The sequence below is a fragment of the Aspergillus vadensis genome (genome assembly GCF_003184925.1).
Source record: "Aspergillus vadensis CBS 113365 unplaced genomic scaffold BO88scaffold_2, whole genome shotgun sequence".
Classification (NCBI taxonomy): domain Eukaryota; kingdom Fungi; phylum Ascomycota; class Eurotiomycetes; order Eurotiales; family Aspergillaceae; genus Aspergillus; species Aspergillus vadensis.
In genome coordinates, this window is record NW_020292040.1 from 1,147,403 (window position 1) to 1,164,667 (window position 17,265).

Below are 17,265 nucleotides of genomic sequence, written 5' to 3' on the forward strand. Positions count from 1 at the left end.
TTCGCGACCATGCAGTGGGGAATGTTCGCATCCGCGTCGGATATCAGATCGACGACGTCCCAGAATTGAGAAAGAAATAGGGTACAACAACAAGCTATATCTTGCGTTTAAAACTGGTCCAATCTCCACTGATGGGCCATGATCATCCATTACCAAGGTAGTGGATAGTTTGGATATCCGACCGCATATTGCTGCTAAATGCTAAGGTTTCCAGGTGGTTCGTAGGATTGAACCTTGGAGTGGAGCAGCCCCGTTTTACTGTTTCACTCTATTTCCCGGGTTGGCGCTCGGATCTAATCAATAATCATAATCATTTAATCTCATCGCTCACGCACGTTCCACAACCAGTACAGCTATTTCTTCCATGATATATCAAGACAACGATTCATTATGGATGCTTATTTCTGAAGAAAAATAAACGTGAGGAAGTCGAGGTGAGTTGAGGTGAGAGAAAACTAGGGAAGTTGAGTTCCCTTTTTGCACCGTTCACTTCAACTTCATCACATTTCTTTTTCGGAAAATTTTCCAAAATATCAATGGCACCACGTGCAGTTGATTTCTGTCGGTCAGTCAGTCGGCCGACTCTCACTATTTACTAATGCTCGTGTAAATGCTATACACAAGGCCATGCCTTCTTCATTGTGCTGTGCACTTTCCTCCCGGACTGTGCAGTCTAGGGAAGGTGCCATGGACCCTCACTCCTTTACGGCGCTGTCGTCCTTGTGGCATGCTCTCTAGTCCACCCTCATCTTCCTATCAATGCGAACGTGGCCTACAGCACGACCTGCCTACATGGTATCATGGATACACAGTCTCAGAACCCCCCAGTCGCTCAGCATGGCTCGTCCGACGAGGATGAAGTCTCCGCAACGGAAGTGGAACCGCTGGGAGAAGCCACACCACTAGGCAAAGCGACCCTGTCAGAATCTGTGGTGAGTGAGGAGAGTTCCATCTTCAATGCCCTACGGACAGACTCTGGCACTGAAGACCTCGGCTCGAAATTTGGCTCGGCATGTCATTCTCGTGGCAATTTGGATAGCAGGATCGCTGCCAACATGGCCATGTTTGTCCCCCTTGCGCCTGAAGCAATGGGCCCTTCCCAGCGTTCAGACCGTGAGCCAAAGTATTGCCCGGAAAAGAATACACAATCCCCTGGCTGGCATCCTCAGTTGGCATTAGACAGCCGTGTGTTATCCACAGATGAAGGGAAGGCGGTCGTAGCCGTACCTGCAGACGACTCGCTGAAGCAAAACCTTCTTGATGCGTTGCACCTCAGGAAGGCAGTCAGTCTCAACGATGCAGATGATACCTCGAGAACGTTCAAGTGGCCGTGTAACCTTGACTCACCAGTCAGTCCTGCACTTCCCACTTATCCTCCACCGGTGAGAGCGCCCACACCCCCTGGACTTCCTTCATTCGGAACTCGAGAAGCTGTCTACTACACTGCTCAATTTCCCGTCCGTTCTGCCACTACCAGTGGGCGAACGCAGCAGTCAAGTCCAAGCCCGCCTAGACGTGCGGGTAGGCGCGTTGCTGGTGGCTCTAGAACGGGATCCTACGGAGGGATGCTACGAAGGCTCCTCAGCTTTTCATCGTCTCCTCCCCCGCAACCTAGACGTCAGACATATATTGTGGCGAGGGCAGAAGATGGTACTGCGGTCCAAGGTCGCTTTCCATATAGACAGAGTGGTCACGGCATGAATCTGGCTAGACGATTGGAGGATCATCCCTTTCACCGAACTGCCATTTCAGCTACTTGCGAAGATGGTGTTGATGTTGATAGCAGCGCTACACAGGATGGACAGATTAACCGAAGGCTCTCAGACGTGAAACAGGACCAGGCTGACAACACCGATTCTGCAAACATAGGCGCTGGTAGTCGCATGCGAAGACATCGCCCACAGATAGGACTGAATAGCTTACTACCGTTGCCTCGCCCAGTTTTGGCATCTTCTTCTCAACGGCCAGCCTCGGCGAATGCGTCTCTTCCTACTTCTAGGGTCGACTCGTTTTACACCTGTGCGTCTCGTTCGCAAATGCCAGGCATACCCAGGCACATGGAAAGCCTCGATGTCCAAGGCACTGAGAGCGTGGGGGATTCCGCGGCATGCTATCTTGCACCCACGGAGTCACCACCCGTCTTTACCGCACAGGAAGCAAGTGAGTCCGCCAACTTTAATTCGGGTCCTTGGCTACAATCGTTGCGTGACGTCAATTCTTGGTTCTCCTGCTGCATGGGGGCTCGTAATGAGCAGGACGCCGCCATTCCTTCGAATACGGCCTCCAATGACACATACGCCACTGCGAGAAGCCATCTTTCATCTAATGCAGCAGAACATACGCATCCTAATGCCCCGACAAATCAGGTGCAAAGCCTACAACAGTGGTTCTCAGGAGTTTGGAGGTCGCTTCAGACGTTTCCTTTTCGCAACGTCCCGGCCACAAGCCCGATGTCGGCCTGAATTATATACCAATGATTGCTTGAACCATAACTTGCAAGCTTGTGTGAGGCTGTCCTTTCAGTAGCACATTTATCGGGCTGGGGGTGCGCCAGATACATTTGATCGTTTCTTCGTTTTTCAACCCTCGCCAAATGGTACATATGCAAGACGCGCCTTCATCGAGGGGGTTGTCTCTATTGTCCAGTTTACTAGCGCTAGCCTGTAGAATGTGACTGCATACTTCAAGTTTTTCATTATTGGCAATGTCATTATCAATGTCATAAACGAACAACAGCTGTAGTCATTTCGTCTCTGCTGACATGAACCAACCGACTCCATCGCTCCGATGCCGAAATGCTCTAAAAATAAGCGTTATGAACAAAAGACAACGAGGCCTGACGAGGCAGACCCACACACACATAGATCAAGTCTCCACAAGAAGAAGAGCGAAATGGTTTTCATGCAATATAGACAAATCACCCAGAGGCAATCATATAAAGAGACAGGGAGAAAAAGAAACTCAAAATAAACAGGCTCCTAATGCACAAGAGATGAATCAGGTAGACGGGATTTTTCGGAAGAAGAAATGAAGAAGAAGATATATAGAAGAAAGCGAAAAGGGTCTTGGGAAGGAATATAATTTAAATCCAAAAGATAGTTCTTATACCACATCATCTTTCAGTAGTAATGTAAGGTTGTTACAGTCCCGTAAAGAACTGACACGCTTCTTTCAGTTCCTCATCATCAGCGGTGAAATCCCACCCGACTATTCTGGGGTCCTGACTTGCGCAGATTATCTTGTGCGCGTCAAATTGGAGCTTGAAGATCCTTGAGGTAGGTGGTTGCTGGGGGGCGGCGGGGAAGGCTCGCACTCGGGGGTGTTGTTGTTGCTGTTGTTGATGTTGCTGAGCATGGGGTGGTAGTGGTGGGGGTCTCATTGGAGCGCCGGCATGCATGATGGGTGCGGGTGTGGGTGCTTGAGTTTGAGCTTGAGCTTGAGCGTGAGGTGTGCTTTGCTGGGCGGTGGGTTGGAGGTTGTTCGAGATGAGGAGGGCCGGATTGAGGGCTAGGTGCGCGGGCCAGGGTGCATTTTGCGAGGAGGGATTGTTGGTGTTGGAGTTGGTTGGAGGCAAACGTGGTGGTTGTGTTTGCTGCGGTGCTCCACCGCCTGTTGATATCGCGGCGGCCGCAGCGGCGGCCGCCATGGTAGCTTGGGCTTGTTGCGCCTGGTGCGCTTGAGCAAAGGCGTTGGCTCGTGCGATTGTCTGGCGTGCAGAGGAATCTAGGTGGCTGTATGAGGCATTGGCGGCGGCGTCTGCCTGTCGGAGTCGCTGGCCTACAACCCAGCGGCCTTCGTTGTCCTTCTTCCAGATGATGATGGTCTCGTCGTATGAGCCGGAGACGATTCGTCCCCATTGGCTCCCGCCTCCGCCCGGGGGGATTTTGGCACCCAGGGCTTTGATGTCTCTTGGGTTCCGGGACCCGTTAGTGTTCTGCTGATATCCGGCGCGCCGGAGGGCACTAGGGCCGAGGTCAACGTTTGCACCGGTGCGCTGAGCATCACGGAACTCGTTGTCGACAGCCAGAGCTTCCAGTCGCAAGGCCTCCTCGGCACCCGGTGGATCTCCGAAGCCAGCTTGGACTGTCCGAACGAGGTTGGCGTGCCCGTGCAGGCAGGCCACTTCGGCACCGGAGGCGTGGTCGAAAATGCGAACGGTATCATCGTTGCTTCCACTGATGATGCGTTTGCTGTCGAACTGTACGCATGCAATGCCCTTTTCGTGGCCTATCATTGTCTTCCGACAAGCGCCGTTGCGCAGGTTCCAGACCTTGATCAGGCGATCGCCCGAGGCGGACACGATCTCATCCTCGTTGAGCTGAATAGCATTCACTGCGGCAGTGTGTCCGTCAAGGATCATTAGCAATGAATATGGCGCCAAGGTTCGAATGTGATTCTTGGCAATTTCGGCCTCGAGTATAAAAGCGGGAATGGCGCTTGTGTCGACAATATACGAGGGATAGGAGACACCCGAACCCTGGAAAACAGAGGGGTAGTCCTTGTCCATTGGCGTGAGCTGACGCCTGTTCCAAACCTTGATAAGTTTGTCCTTGGAGCAAGTTACTATATAGCGTTCGTCGAATCGGAGGTTCAGGACAGAGTCATCATGAGCTGGCGCAATCTCGTGAAGCTTCTCTCCAGTAGAAAAGCGCCAGATTATGACATTCTTATCGCTGCTTCCCGACACGATAATATCTTCAGAAGGGCGGGGATCGAACTGCAAACAGAGAACCGACTTTGAGTGGCCTTGAAGAGGCGGATGCCATAATCGCTTGGTGTCCAGGTCCCATACTCGAACAGTCTTGTCCCGGCTACCACTGACCAGCCATTTGTCGGTAAACTGAATCGCATATACACACTCCTGATGAGATTCTTCCATGTGATTTGGATGCGGCAGTTGAAAGTTCGTAAAACGGCCCTTAGTCCAGTTCTCTTCCAGCCGCCTCCGTACCCGATACAGATGTGGCCAATTCATCTTCGCAGCACCATTGGGCATCCGAATCAATAGTGATGACTTGGGGGGGCTAGCGTTCGTCGAAATCTGCTGTAAGTTTGACTTCAATTGAGCAGTTCCCGACGACTCATGACGTGCAGTCGATGATTGTTGCCCAGCTGTGAGCACCGGTCCACGATCGTTTGACGCATCACTCATGTGATGATCACCCTCAAGATCTGCCGCTGCGGAAGGCTGCAGCCCATTTCCTTGCACGGCCTCATTGTTATCCAGCGATCCTGTCGCGCGAGAGTCTAGCCAGCTGGGTGGTACGCGCTTCTTCTGTTTCGGTTCACCGAGATCCGGGTCTATATGCCTCAACCGAGATTTCCGGAGTTGGGGTGATTCCAATCCTGAGTGTTCCTGTTCGTATGTATGCACGGCGTCAATGTCGACCCGCCAGCCTTCGCTGATGTATAAATCTCTCCAAAGACGGGTGTCATAAATGCGATCACGCCAGGAGCGAGATGCCAAGGAAGCTGTTGCCAATGTTTGAGGGTCAAGGTAGGAGAAGATCTCAGCGGTGATTTCCGGAGGTAACTTTAGCACGGGATCCATATGCAATAGAGGCGCTAGCTTTTCAACCACCGAGGCGACAGTGGAAGCACGCAAGGTGCGTAGAAGCTTGTAGGCGAGCTCTACATGAAACACCACAGCCTGTCAGTATGATTATGATCGCGCTAAGAAGCCAACGGAAGAGGATCCTTGCGCCGGATGGAACCAAGGGAAGGGGGGCTGAACTCACCGGCTCGCTCGGCCTCACTATAAGCATTAACCCAGTCGGGGAGCGGCATCACATCATCGGGGGGCGAATTCAGGAAGTCCTTGTCGGGCTGGCTTCTCGTTTCATCGGAATAACCCTCGTCGAGCTTGAAGGGCGCAGACAGCGAGGGGGCGGTGAGGTCGGAGGGATAACTGGCGGCGGCGCCCTGAAGCAGCCGGGGACGAGGGATGATCGGAGTTTGCGTGGTGTCCCTCGCCATGGGTTCGCTGGGAAATTTGCCTAGCTTGGTTTCTCTAGCCTCCTTGGGGCCCCTCCGTTCAGACAGAAGGGCGACAAGGATAGGTTGGGCCCAGGTGCTCCGGTAAGGAAGCAAGGCTTGTGGTGGCTAGGGCTCCTAGGACACTGTGAAGCAAAGAGGTGAGCTGGACACCACCCTTTCCTTCAGTGGGGGTTAAGGCGGAGATGGCTATTGGCACAACCACATAAAGAAGAAAAATAACGACCGGGATGAAATAAGGCCGAGAAGAAGAAAAGATGGAAAACTAGCAAGCCATGGCGGGAGATGGATGAGACAGAGTGGTTGGGGGGTGAAGCTGGCGAAGTGACGTTTTGGAGGGAGTGACTGACACCGCGGAGAGTGGAGCATCAATAATACCCAGCTATTATGGCCTGACGGGTATTGTTTACCTTACCGGGGAGACCTCTCTCATCTTTGCCAACTACACCACCGTTTCTATCTACACCACCATTTCTAATTCAGAGATGTAAGCAATTTATCGACAGAGTATTTGAGGGAAAGAATTTTCATACATTTACTGCATATAATGCATCCTGGTTTGCTTTATGGCGATCCACTTCTCAGCTCTCCATCGATATATCTAACTTCAATCATCATGATGTCCTCTACCATCCAAGCATTTGATAGAACATCCGCTCAGCAAGGGACCTGATCGCATGCTCTCACAAGCTTCTAGTCAGTATCAGCTCAATAACCTTACTGGGCCTATCTGGTCTGTCCATAACTCTGTTGCGGTACGAGATGCGCACCATAATTGATTGTCCAGTACCAGAGCGCCAGTCTACTTTTGCTGGTGTAGAATATATAGTGGTCCCAGTAGCATCAAATTTACAATAGTAGTAGTAGCTAGTCCTAAGGTCACTGTCCCTCTTTACTGCAAGATGCATTTTATATCAGAATTGTGGCCTCTATTCTGCCCTGCTCAATTGCATCTTCATGCTTTCTTCACATACCCTTACTGAGTATAATTTCTCGTCTTCGTGCTTGAGAATTAATCCCAGACTAGATATGTTGGCTTCCCCTTGGCGCAGGTATAGGCCTGCATGCGATACCCAGTTCCTAGTTCAACCTTCGGGCCATGTTCAGAGGAGCTGTCGTCTCTACACAGACTTCGAATACCTGGGGGTAATTATATATATTACTAGTAAACCCTTCCTCTAATGCCAATGTTGTGGCTGCTCATACTAGTAGTTGTGGGCTTGTTCTTGGTGAAGTACTAAATGCCCCTATACTTCAGGTATATTACTATTTGTAACGTGCAGTGTTTGCTGAGCTATGGCTTTGGAACCGAAATGCACAGGCAGAGAGAGCATAGTATCAGCAGGGATAATAATGTGGTTGATGGCGCGAGCAACTGGTGTGGGGCCAACACTTGACTCAGGCAGTTCAAAGTTCACCCTTTCCTACAAGCGATAACGATCAACCGAGGCAAGAAGGGGGCTAGCTCATTTGATTTTGGGTGTATTTGACTGAGAGAGATTTATTAAAAGTACTAATCACGTACACCCTACTGACCCAACCACCGGGATAGAGACTGTCACTTCTAGGCAAGGGGAGCGCAGGATGTAACTTTACACCCTGTGCCTGACCGAGTTGGCGGGAACCAGTAGGTAGTACCTTCTTTTTTCCGATGCAGGAGGGAGGCGGCAAGGTACCTTCCCAGCCAGCCGGCCCTTTCTAACATCCTACAGGAACTGACTAGTGAAAAGTATCCTGCAACTTGGAATTATGAACCCCCAAACCTCCGTAATTGTCATCCTCGTGGGGAATAATAATTAGGTTTTTGTCATGGGAACCAGCTTGTCGGTGGCTTGGATCATTCCATCATCGGCCACCACCACCACTACTAAGTACAGCCCTGAAACCAGCGGACATCCACTCCTGTCACTTCCCCGACCAATGAAGGCGCTATGCCCAGGGCTCCGATGGGGTCGATATCATGACTAAACAGGAACAACCATCGACTTAGGAGTAGATTGGACACTGTGTCGCGGGTAGTGGTACCTGCCAGGTGGTATGTGTGTTGCTCCTTGTGTTTGGGATTGTATGCAGGTCGGACATCCTAACCCCTGGGATGTACAGTAGTGATCGAGGATCATGAAATAGGCAAAAATGTCCGAACTGTCGATGCTGATACAAAGGTTGCAAGGAGATGAAGAAGATGATGAGACCAGTCAATGTATGTAGTAATCTAATCATGTATCTTCTAGGCACAGTAGATTATTATTAGTTCCAGGTGTATAACGAGTTTTACTGTGGTGGTGTGTAGATACGAAGATAGTAGATGGTAGTCTATGGGGCGGCAATCTAAGCGTGCCTCGGGACTAGTTCAAATCTCAAACAGTTGGTGTGAGAGGAGTCTTCATGCAGCCGATGCGGCCTCCAATCTGCTTCGGTCATTCTCGAATCCCTACCGGGGCCAACCCCAGCTTTTTTGCCAATTCGGCCTGGATTTGAATTAGTTATTGAAATTCAATTCTGTTGCTCTAAAAGCCGGTCAGATATGACTTGACCATCCACACACTCCCTCCCCCGGAGTAAGTGCACTGTTCTTGAAGATTCCAGATTCTAACATATACGTACTTGGAATTGTTGATTGTTTGGTAACTCCTCATTCCTGTCTCCGTTGCCCGGACTCTGTTCCTCTCTCTCTCTCTCCCAGATTAATTCCTTCCCCCCTCCCCTCATTATAATTATTATTAGTAGTATAGTCAAAAGTATTATAGTTGTGCGACTCACATACTTACCTTTCCCATCTTTCACGATCGGCTATCTACTTACTATCTAATTATTCAAAAGATAGTAACCACCAATTTCAATACCACATCAGCTTCTCTTCTGGTATGTTGCATCCACCTCCTCCTCCTCCTCCTCCTCCTTCTCCTTCTCCTTGTCTCCCACCCTTCCTCACTCAACTCTTCTTTTTCTCCCCCTCTTTCACGGTGTCTCTTTTGTGCATCCCAACTCCCCTCCTCCACTACTCGATACTGACTAGTAGTATCTACTGCGGTCACTCCTCTCTCCACTTCAAACCCACCCACCCGAACACCCATTCTTTCCCTTCCCCCTCCCCTCCTCCTCCCTCCCCCTTTAATCATCCCGTCCTGGTCAAGTCAGTCCTTTCTTCCGACTGACTAGTTCCTCGCAGCTTAGTACAGAGTACTCCATAGTAGTACTCGGGAAGTTTGTCACTTCTTCACTTGTCGACTGGAGCTGACGCGCGCTACCACTCAGTCGGGCAAACTGGACCACTTGACTGGCCTGGACTCTCTCTCTCTCTCTCTCTTCCTTTCCTTCCCCCCATTCCGGTGTTCCCATCTCTTGTCACTCTTGATTGTCTATCCTTTGCTTTCTCACATTTTCCCTCCTTTCTTCCCATTGACCTCCTTCCCCTCCATCATCCCCTCCCCCCCTCTTCCTCCTCCCTCTCTTGTTCTTTACTCTCCCTCTCTTCACCTTCTCTCCTTCCGGGTTTATTTTCCACCCTATTTTATTTTTCATACCATAGCTATTCTTATTAGTTTCGCATTTAAATTGACCTTCACCTACGGTTCCCGGCGGTACCGCTCCAGGGATCCTTTCCCGTTCCCATATTTTATCTGATTTCCACCTTTCAGCTGTTTTTCGGTTGAGGGGCAAAATCCGCCTCTTTGGAACCTGCTGCTACTTGCTGCTGCTGCTGCTCTTTCTTTGGTTCCTGCTTACTACGTGCCTGCGCTTGCCTGGCTGCAGCGGCAAATCAAACCCCACACCCAGCATTTCTATTTTTCTCGATCCTTCTTGGGTTTCGGGTTCGCCATCTTTTGATCAGGAAGGGTGCTGTCGCCAGCAAGGGCCGGAGATTTGTCCCTGGCCAAGGCCATACTAATTTTTCTATTAAAAGCGCCAGAGCTTTCCCCGAATTACAAAAATCACCCATCCGGCTCGTCGCGTGAACTCGTCGACCCCCCCAGGGTGTATTTTAAATTCACGCATTCGATCGACTTCTGGCGGCGAGGGTCGAGACACGGAACAACAGCTCGCGGTTTGACTCAGCTTTTTAGGGAGACTTAACTAATAGTTAACGTACCACCATCTCCACTTCTAAGGTTCCTTAGCTGCTCGCTTGTCCCATCCATCCCGCATCGGTCCACCGGCTCGCATCCAGTGACCCATGCTCGACTTGATCCTCGTGCAAGCACGCCTGTCATTTCCTTCCTCTTCCTCCCTCCGTCGGTCTGCTGCGCAGATTTGAAGCCCTTCGCTCCTCCCCCACATTGTCGCCGGCCTCCACTCCTTACGGTCCGAGTCGGCCACCACCCCCCGTCGAGATGGCTGAGACCATCACCATGAATGGCGGTCCTATCGCCGAGGACAACATCATCAACCGCCGCGGCGGCGAATCGATCTATCAGAGCTGCGTCAACCTCAAGAAGCGCCTGGCCGAAGTACCGAACTTCGAACCCCATATGCGAGAGATGGAGGAAGCCGATCTGGCTCAGGGGAATACCGACCCGGTGGCGTCGCTGTGGAATTGTCTCCGGACGGGCTATCCCCTCCTGACCATCTACAATGCCTCCGATCCCGAAGAGTTCCTGGAAATCGACACAACGAAAGTTGCCGAGGCCAAACGCCCGAAAGCCGCCACCTTCAAATTCCTCCATGCGTCTCTGAAGGAGCTGGGATTCCCTCAGCAAGACTGCTTCCTTATCACGGACCTTTACGGCGAGAACACCACTGGCTTCACCAAAGTGATCAAGATGGTTAACCGGGTTCTGGACATCCTGGAGATGCAGGGACAGCTGAAGCGACCGTCGGATATTGGAGCAGGGGCCCCCGCGAAAGGTGCCGTCAAGCTCACCAAACGGGAACACATCCTCAAGGAGTTACTGGAAACGGAGCGCGATTATGTTCATCATCTCCAGAATCTACAGGCCCTGAAGAAGGAGTTAGAAGAGACAAGTGCTGTAAATGGTGATGCTAGCCATCAGATTTTCTTGAATCTCAACAATCTGCTTGATTTTGCTCAGCGGTTCTTGATCCGTATTGAACAGCACTATGCGCTGCCCGAAGAGAAACAAAACTGGGGTGAGCTGTTTATCCAGCACGAGGAAGCTTTCCGCCAATACGAGCCCTTTATCGCCAACCAGATGCGCTGTGATGAGATCTGTCTCAGAGATTGGGACAAGATTCACATGGCTCCGCGGTCCAAGGACCTGCTACAGATGGTGGCGCAACCCGCAACCTTGAACGGTTTCTTTGTCAAGCCTTTTCAGCGCCTGACTAAATACCCCCTCATGTTAGGGGTAAGGATTTTCTTGTCTCAATACATAGCCATCAGTCTCGTTACTGACCATCGCACAGGAACTTTTGAAGCAAACAGAAAACCCCGACCTCCGGACTGACATCCAACGAGCCATCGACGCTATCCAAACCGTTTTAGACTCGGCAAATGATGCCATTGACAAGGAGCACCTGCAGTCTGCTGTCAAAGACCTTGATGAACGAGTGGATGACTGGAAGGCTCTGAAGATTGAAGCATTTGGCGACCTTCTCCGTTTTGGTACCTTCTCGGTGATCAAGGGTGATAATGGCAAAGACTCGGAGAGAGAGGTTAGTAGCCTTTCCAGGCCCCTTTTGCAAAGAGGGAGTTGAGAGAACAGCCAGCTGACTTTTGGATTAGTATCATATCTATCTCTTCGAACGGATACTCCTTTGTTGCAAGGATATCAACCCTAACAAGCAAAAGTCGAAACTGAATCTAGGCAAAGACAAGCCCGCTGCGATGATCAAAGGCAAGCCGCGGCTTCAGCTCAAAGGCCGCATCTACATGGCGAACGTGACAGATGTGCTCTGCCTTCCCAAGCCAGGTACGAGGACTTTACAAACATTTTCGGGAGCTGCTTTGACTAAATTACTTTGTGACAGGCTCTTATCGCATCCAGATCTTCTGGAAGGGTGATCCAGGAGTCGTGGACAATTTCATCATCCGCTATTCGAACGAGGACATCATGCGCAAATGGAGCCGGGACATCGAGGCGCAACGGGCGATCCAGGCAGAGCAGCGCAGCGCTCGCAACACCGGCACCTCCGAGACCGAATTTACGTACATGCGATCCATGTCCAACATTCCAAACCCATATGAACAAGAGTATTATGCGGAAGAGCAAGCAGCCACGCAGGAAGCAGGCTTCTTCTCGGAATTCCCGATGAGCCGTAACGCCTCCAGCACCAGTCTCCGAACCCGTTCAGCCACAGGAGGCAGCGGTAGCTCCGGTCGCCCTCGCATACCTGTACCCGATCCGAATTTGTCACTGCACACCCATCTTTCTGGAGGCAGTATGTCGCCAGCAGAGAGGAATGCTCCGTCTTACTTCTCCCCCGTCGCCGAAACTCCGTCTACACGGTCCAGCTCCCAGTCTACTGGATATTTCCATGGTCGTCAAGTGACACCTACAGCCAACTGGAATGAAGAAAATGCTCGGTATACAGCCCCGGCTTTGTCCCGTGCGACGTCAAGAGATGGGCCTAATTCAAATCCTTATTTCAGCGGTGCTCCGAATGCACGAAGTGCTCAACGACCCTCACTCCCTCCGATGTCAGGGGCCCAGGCGGCAAATGGCATGGCCCAGCGAATGCGATCCGCGAGTAGCCCCGATATCCACAACCACACCCACAATCCGGAAATGCGTCGTTACATGGGCGCCCATACGATGCAGACCGTCGACAACGTACCCGTCCCGCCGATTCCCGCTCATATATCCAGCATGATGGCGCCTCCCAACCGCAGCCAGAACAACTCCCCTACCAATGCCAACGCCCCCATTCGCAACGCAAACCACCTTTCCAACTCCCAGCAACATTCCGATCCCCGGCATGTGCCGCACACGCATTTCCACGAGCCCCAGTACTCTGACTACCGTCCTAGCACATCGGCCACTGATCAGCCCACCTCCCCACTGAGCCACGAGCCGGATGAGGAGCCCCTCATGCCGACGCAACTCAAGGTCAAGGTGAATTTCGATGATAACTACGTCACTCTCGTCATTGCCAGCAACATCATGTTCCGCTCGCTCATCGATCGTGTGGATGCCAAGCTGGCCCGATTTACCAATCGCTCCATTGGCAGCAAGTCAGTCAGGCTACGATACCGGGACGAAGACGGAGATTTCGTCACGATTGACAGCGACGAGGCCGTTCAACTGGCATTCATGGAGTGGCGCGAACAACAGCGTGACATGCTCGCTAGGGGTCAAGTAGGAGAGATTCAGCTCTACTGTCAGGCAGTGGAGACTTAGATATGATAGAGCTGGAGCAATGGCATATGTTCCAGTACTGAAGATTATTTTCTGCTTATTTTCTCACTACCTTACTTTGTTTCCTACCGTTACTTTTCGTCCTTGGTTCTCCGACCATCGCTGCATTTGATTACTCTCCGCATCTCCTGTGTGAGTTGGCAAGAGATGAGACATTGTCACCGGTGTTGTCTCCTTGGTTTAGTTGACGACTCACATCCAACTGGATTGGCTGGAGAGCGTTGGAGAGGCTACTGATTCTATTCGCATGGGTTAAGGGAGAGGCAAAAAAGGATTATCGGCCGGGGCGCTTGATTCTTGATGGACCCTAGCAAGGAGCGGGTTCTGTGGGTTTACTTCGGACACCCTGTTGGGATTTGGGAGAGGCGGCTCTCTGCTCTGGGAAATGTTGATGACTCTCCATTTGAACTGATCTACCATGACTGCATGATGTATGTATACCGCTTGTTGGCTTTCCGATTTTTCATTGATTGCGCAGGACGGATGTCGGACATACGAGATGAGCTGTATAGTGTTCCTGCATATTTGGCCTTGGGATGGACTTTGATGTTGCGGTACCTCATCTGTTGTGCTTGATTTGTTGCTTTTTACCCCTTTCTGTTTTTTCTTTGCTGGCTTCCGTGCTGGCCCTGTCAATGATAGTATTACGACCTTAGATTTCCTTGGTGCTGGGTGCAGATATAGAGTATGAACAACGGCGAAGATAATAGCTCCAAAAATAAACCTGAAAGGAGTAGGGAGGAGATAGGAGATCGGCTGGTTAGTGAGTTAGTAAGTTAATAAGTTACTAAGTACCTGGCGGGCGCCATAATTCCACGGATCCATCAGTACCGAGAAGTGGAACTTCGGGCACTCCACGGTCCAAACCAACGGGGGCCTGAAAGGGCTGAAAGGGGGTGTGGGTGGGTGTACGTCCAGTCCCTGTTTGTCATTAGACAGGTCGCAAAGTCTTGAGATGCCGTCCATCCGATTGTATACCAAAGATAGATAGGTAGACAAGATCGATAGGGGATAAGGGAATAAGGGGGGGCAGCAGCCACCGCCACTCGTCATTCGCTGTTTGGGGCCGGAAATCGATACTACTACTACCGTAAGTACTTTGTAAGTTTGTATGGTCTCGGAAGGGAATACTTATGGTAGATGATTTGGGATTCAATGGAGCCGGTGTCGGATCCCAGCCGAAAGAACTTAAGAAGAGTCCACTTGGAGCCCGTCGATCGGGACTGAGCCACGGGAAAATGATTGCGGTCTGGACGACGGTTGGGTGGGTTTCGACGATTCGTCACGTATGCGGTGTGTGTGTGGCAGTTGGACCGCGAAACCCTCGAAACTAGTAGTTCAGTTTAGTAGTAGTTGTGAGGCATTTTACGGTTGGTTTGTAAGGCTGCTCTTTTTGCTTTGCTTTCCCTGGAAGAGGCGGCAGTTGCGCGATTATTTCGCTCGCTCTCTCTTTCTTCCTTCTAATTTTGTCAAGAAAGTTGACTGGTGCCTGCGGGCTGAAACTACTAGTAGGTGTTATTATTATTATTATTATTTGTCGCAGATGAGAGAGGAGTTAGGGAAAAGGGAGAATGGTGGGTGGTTTGGTTGGTACCTTGTACGTAGTAGTTTGTCTGAGTCTGGGTCTGGATCTGGGAAGGCGATATGCCGTAGAGTGAGTGAGAGAGTAGATTGGGCGGAAAGGAAAAGTTGGAGAACAGCAAGACCAACAAGGCAAAGCAATGAGTTGGAGGGAGCCATCCATCCTTAACGCCTTAACAAGAGAAAAAATTACTTGTACCTTTTTCTTTTCTGGTTACTTTTTTTATTTCCCTTTTTATTTTATTATCTGGTCTGTCTGACTATCCTCTTCATTCTTATTTATTGATATATCCTCTCCTCTCTCTCCCCTCTTAATTCGCTTTTCTCCAACTCTTGTTCTTTTGGAGAGTAAGTTCTATCTTTGCTCTGCTACTTGCCTATCTTTTTTATCCCCCCTGTTGTCTATTCGTACCATTTTACAGAATTTTTCAATTCTTACTTAATAATCCTTTCTTACCCCCTTCAGATCCAGGGAACTCCGATAGCTTGCATACACTAGATTGCATTCTTCCCCAGAATTTGCGACTTGGCAAAAGCAGCCCAGCATGTCTTTCTCCGGCCGCCGCTTGAGCATCCTGCGCCCCTCCAACCGCCGCTTCTCGGTCGGTAAGGAGTTGTCTGAGAATGGTACGTGGTTCATATATACATATGTCTTCCTTTTATTCTTTTCTTCATTTGAAGAAGTCATGTTCCGTGCACTCTTGCTTCTATACATGCTCCCACTGCATGCAGCAATGCTGCTCAGCCTTGTGCTTGAGGGGCACATAATCCTCCGCTTCCTTCAACAACACAAGCTACTAGTCATGGACTATTGCATACATTCCAACTAACATCACATCCTGTCATGCAGAACTTCGTTCCGAAACCCACCGTCAGTTCCGTAGCGCCCACGAAGGTCACCGTCCCCATGCCGGTCTCGATGCCTCCCGTGCCTCCACCGGTGTTGTCTGGTGTACTGAGCGTGCCACTGAACATGGTTATGCTGAGGATCCTCACTCCTGGGCCAACCTAGGTCAGGGTGCCCCTGAAGCCGACGATGAGATCGAGGGCAGTTTCCCTCGTCCGACTTCCATCCCTATCACCTCCGCCGCCCGTGAGTACGGTCCCACCGCCGGTATCAAGCCTCTGCGTGCCGCCGTCGCTCGCCTCTACAATGAGCATTACCGTCAGGGCAAGGCTAGTCAGTACACTTGGGAGAACGTCTGCATTGTCCCCGGTGGTCGTGCGGGTCTGATCCGTATCGCTGCTATTCTGGGAAACTCGTACTTGTCTTTCCCTATCCCTGATTACTCGGCGTACTCCGAGATGTTGTCGCTGTTCAAGAACGTGAGTGCAAACCAGTGCTGCTAGTGGAATGGCAGCAGTGAACAGTGGGCTCGGGGTTGTATACGGTGGCTAACTCTGCATCTAGATCGCTCCTATTCCCATTCCCCTCGCCCAAGACGACCACTACGCAATCCACCCCGACAAGATTGCCGAGGAGATCGCTCGTGGAACGTCTGTGTTGTTGACCTCCAACCCTCGTAACCCTACCGGACACTTTGTCTCCAACCCCGAGCTTGCTCAGATCCAGGACATCTGCAGAGATCGTGCGACTCTGATCCTGGATGAGTTCTACGGCGGTTACAACTACACTACCGACTGTGACGGAACCACGATCAGTGGTGCCACCAACGTCGAAGATGTCAACAAAGATGGTTCGCCCGCTGACCCTCCCTGAACAAACGAGAACCGGTGCAGGTTGTTCCTGCCATGCTGACTCTCACAGATGTGCTTTTGATTGACGGTCTGACCAAGCGTTTCCGTCTTCCGGGTTGGCGTATCGCCTGGGTGGTTGGACCCAAGGAGTTCATCGATGCCCTGGGCTCTGCTGGTTCCTACCTGGACGGTGGTGCCAACGCGCCTTTCCAGGAAGCCGCCGTTCCCATGCTCGAGCCGTCGCTGGTGCGTGCAGAGATGAAGGCCCTCCAGGTGCACTTCCGCGAGAAGAGAGACTTCGTCGTTGGCCGCCTGCGTGAGATCGGTTTCCGCATCGACGAGGTGCCCCAGGCCACCTTCTACATCTGGCTTGACCTGACCTCCCTGGACCCTCCTCTCCCCAAGGAGGCCAACCTGTCCGACGGACTGAACTTCTTCAACGCCCTCTTGACCGAGAAGGTCATTGTGGTTCCTGGTATCTTCTTCGACCTGAACCCCGCCCACAGAAGAGACCTGTTCGACAGCCCTTGCCACCACTTCGTTCGTCTGAGTTACGGTCCGAAGATGGATGTCCTGAAGATGGGTCTGGACGGTATCGAGCGGGTCATCCGCCGGGCTCGGGCGCAGTTCGAGCCTCAGTGGGAGGACGAGGTGGCTGTCCAGGACGACTAAAGGT

At 51.3% G+C, this 17,265-nt stretch overlaps 5 protein-coding genes across 5 annotated transcripts; 3 read left to right on the forward strand and 2 right to left on the reverse strand.

Annotated features, from left to right (window-relative positions):
* The first annotated feature begins 440 nt into the window (after nucleotides 1-440).
* BO88DRAFT_100265 (uncharacterized protein) lies at nucleotides 441-2,692 on the forward strand. Its single transcript, XM_025701187.1, has one exon. It carries the CDS (start codon nucleotides 801-803, stop codon nucleotides 2,460-2,462), a length of 1,662 nt encoding a protein of 553 aa, XP_025567366.1. The 5' UTR covers nucleotides 441-800; the 3' UTR covers nucleotides 2,463-2,692.
* BO88DRAFT_380139 (F-box and WD domain protein) lies at nucleotides 2,666-6,301 on the reverse strand. Its single transcript, XM_025704515.1, has 2 exons — nucleotides 5,739-6,301; nucleotides 2,666-5,631 (listed from the first exon to the last, which is right to left on the reverse strand). The coding sequence occupies exons 1-2, from the start codon at nucleotides 5,974-5,976 to the stop codon at nucleotides 3,140-3,142; spliced, it is 2,730 nt and encodes a 909-aa protein (XP_025567367.1). The 5' UTR covers nucleotides 5,977-6,301; the 3' UTR covers nucleotides 2,666-3,139.
* Nucleotides 6,302-7,810: 1,509 nt separating this feature from the next.
* BO88DRAFT_100379 (uncharacterized protein) lies at nucleotides 7,811-8,271 on the reverse strand. Its single transcript, XM_025701188.1, has one exon. It carries the CDS (start codon nucleotides 8,212-8,214, stop codon nucleotides 7,981-7,983), a length of 234 nt encoding a protein of 77 aa, XP_025567368.1. The 5' UTR covers nucleotides 8,215-8,271; the 3' UTR covers nucleotides 7,811-7,980.
* Nucleotides 8,272-10,325: 2,054 nt separating this feature from the next.
* BO88DRAFT_331331 (Rho family guanine nucleotide exchange factor CDC24) lies at nucleotides 10,326-13,292 on the forward strand (the record flags this gene model as incomplete). The annotated part of the gene is made up of 4 exons (XM_025702669.1): nucleotides 10,326-11,300; nucleotides 11,359-11,607; nucleotides 11,678-11,864; nucleotides 11,923-13,292. 4 exons carry the CDS (start codon nucleotides 10,326-10,328, stop codon nucleotides 13,290-13,292), a joined length of 2,781 nt encoding a protein of 926 aa, XP_025567369.1.
* Nucleotides 13,293-15,436: 2,144 nt separating this feature from the next.
* On the forward strand, nucleotides 15,437-17,261 carry BO88DRAFT_331285 (pyridoxal phosphate-dependent aminotransferase; the record flags this gene model as incomplete). The annotated part of the gene is made up of 4 exons (XM_025702668.1): nucleotides 15,437-15,518; nucleotides 15,742-16,217; nucleotides 16,303-16,588; nucleotides 16,660-17,261. The coding sequence occupies 4 exons, from the start codon at nucleotides 15,437-15,439 to the stop codon at nucleotides 17,259-17,261; spliced, it is 1,446 nt and encodes a 481-aa protein (XP_025567370.1).
* Between the last annotated feature and the right edge of the window lie 4 nt (nucleotides 17,262-17,265).

Excerpts from the sequence above, each read along its gene's own strand:
- BO88DRAFT_100265 (XM_025701187.1), top strand. The coding sequence starts at position 801 with ATGGATACACAGTCTCAGAACCCCCCAGTCGCTCAGCATGGCTCGTCC.
- BO88DRAFT_380139 (XM_025704515.1), bottom strand. The coding sequence starts at position 5,976 with ATGGCGAGGGACACCACGCAAACTCCGATCATCCCTCGTCCCCGGCTG. Across the intron at positions 5,632-5,738 it reads TAGTGAGGCCGAGCGAGCCG|AGCTCGCCTACAAGCTTCTA; the intron begins GTGAGTTCAGCC and ends TGTTTCATGTAG.
- BO88DRAFT_100379 (XM_025701188.1), bottom strand. The coding sequence starts at position 8,214 with ATGATTAGATTACTACATACATTGACTGGTCTCATCATCTTCTTCATC.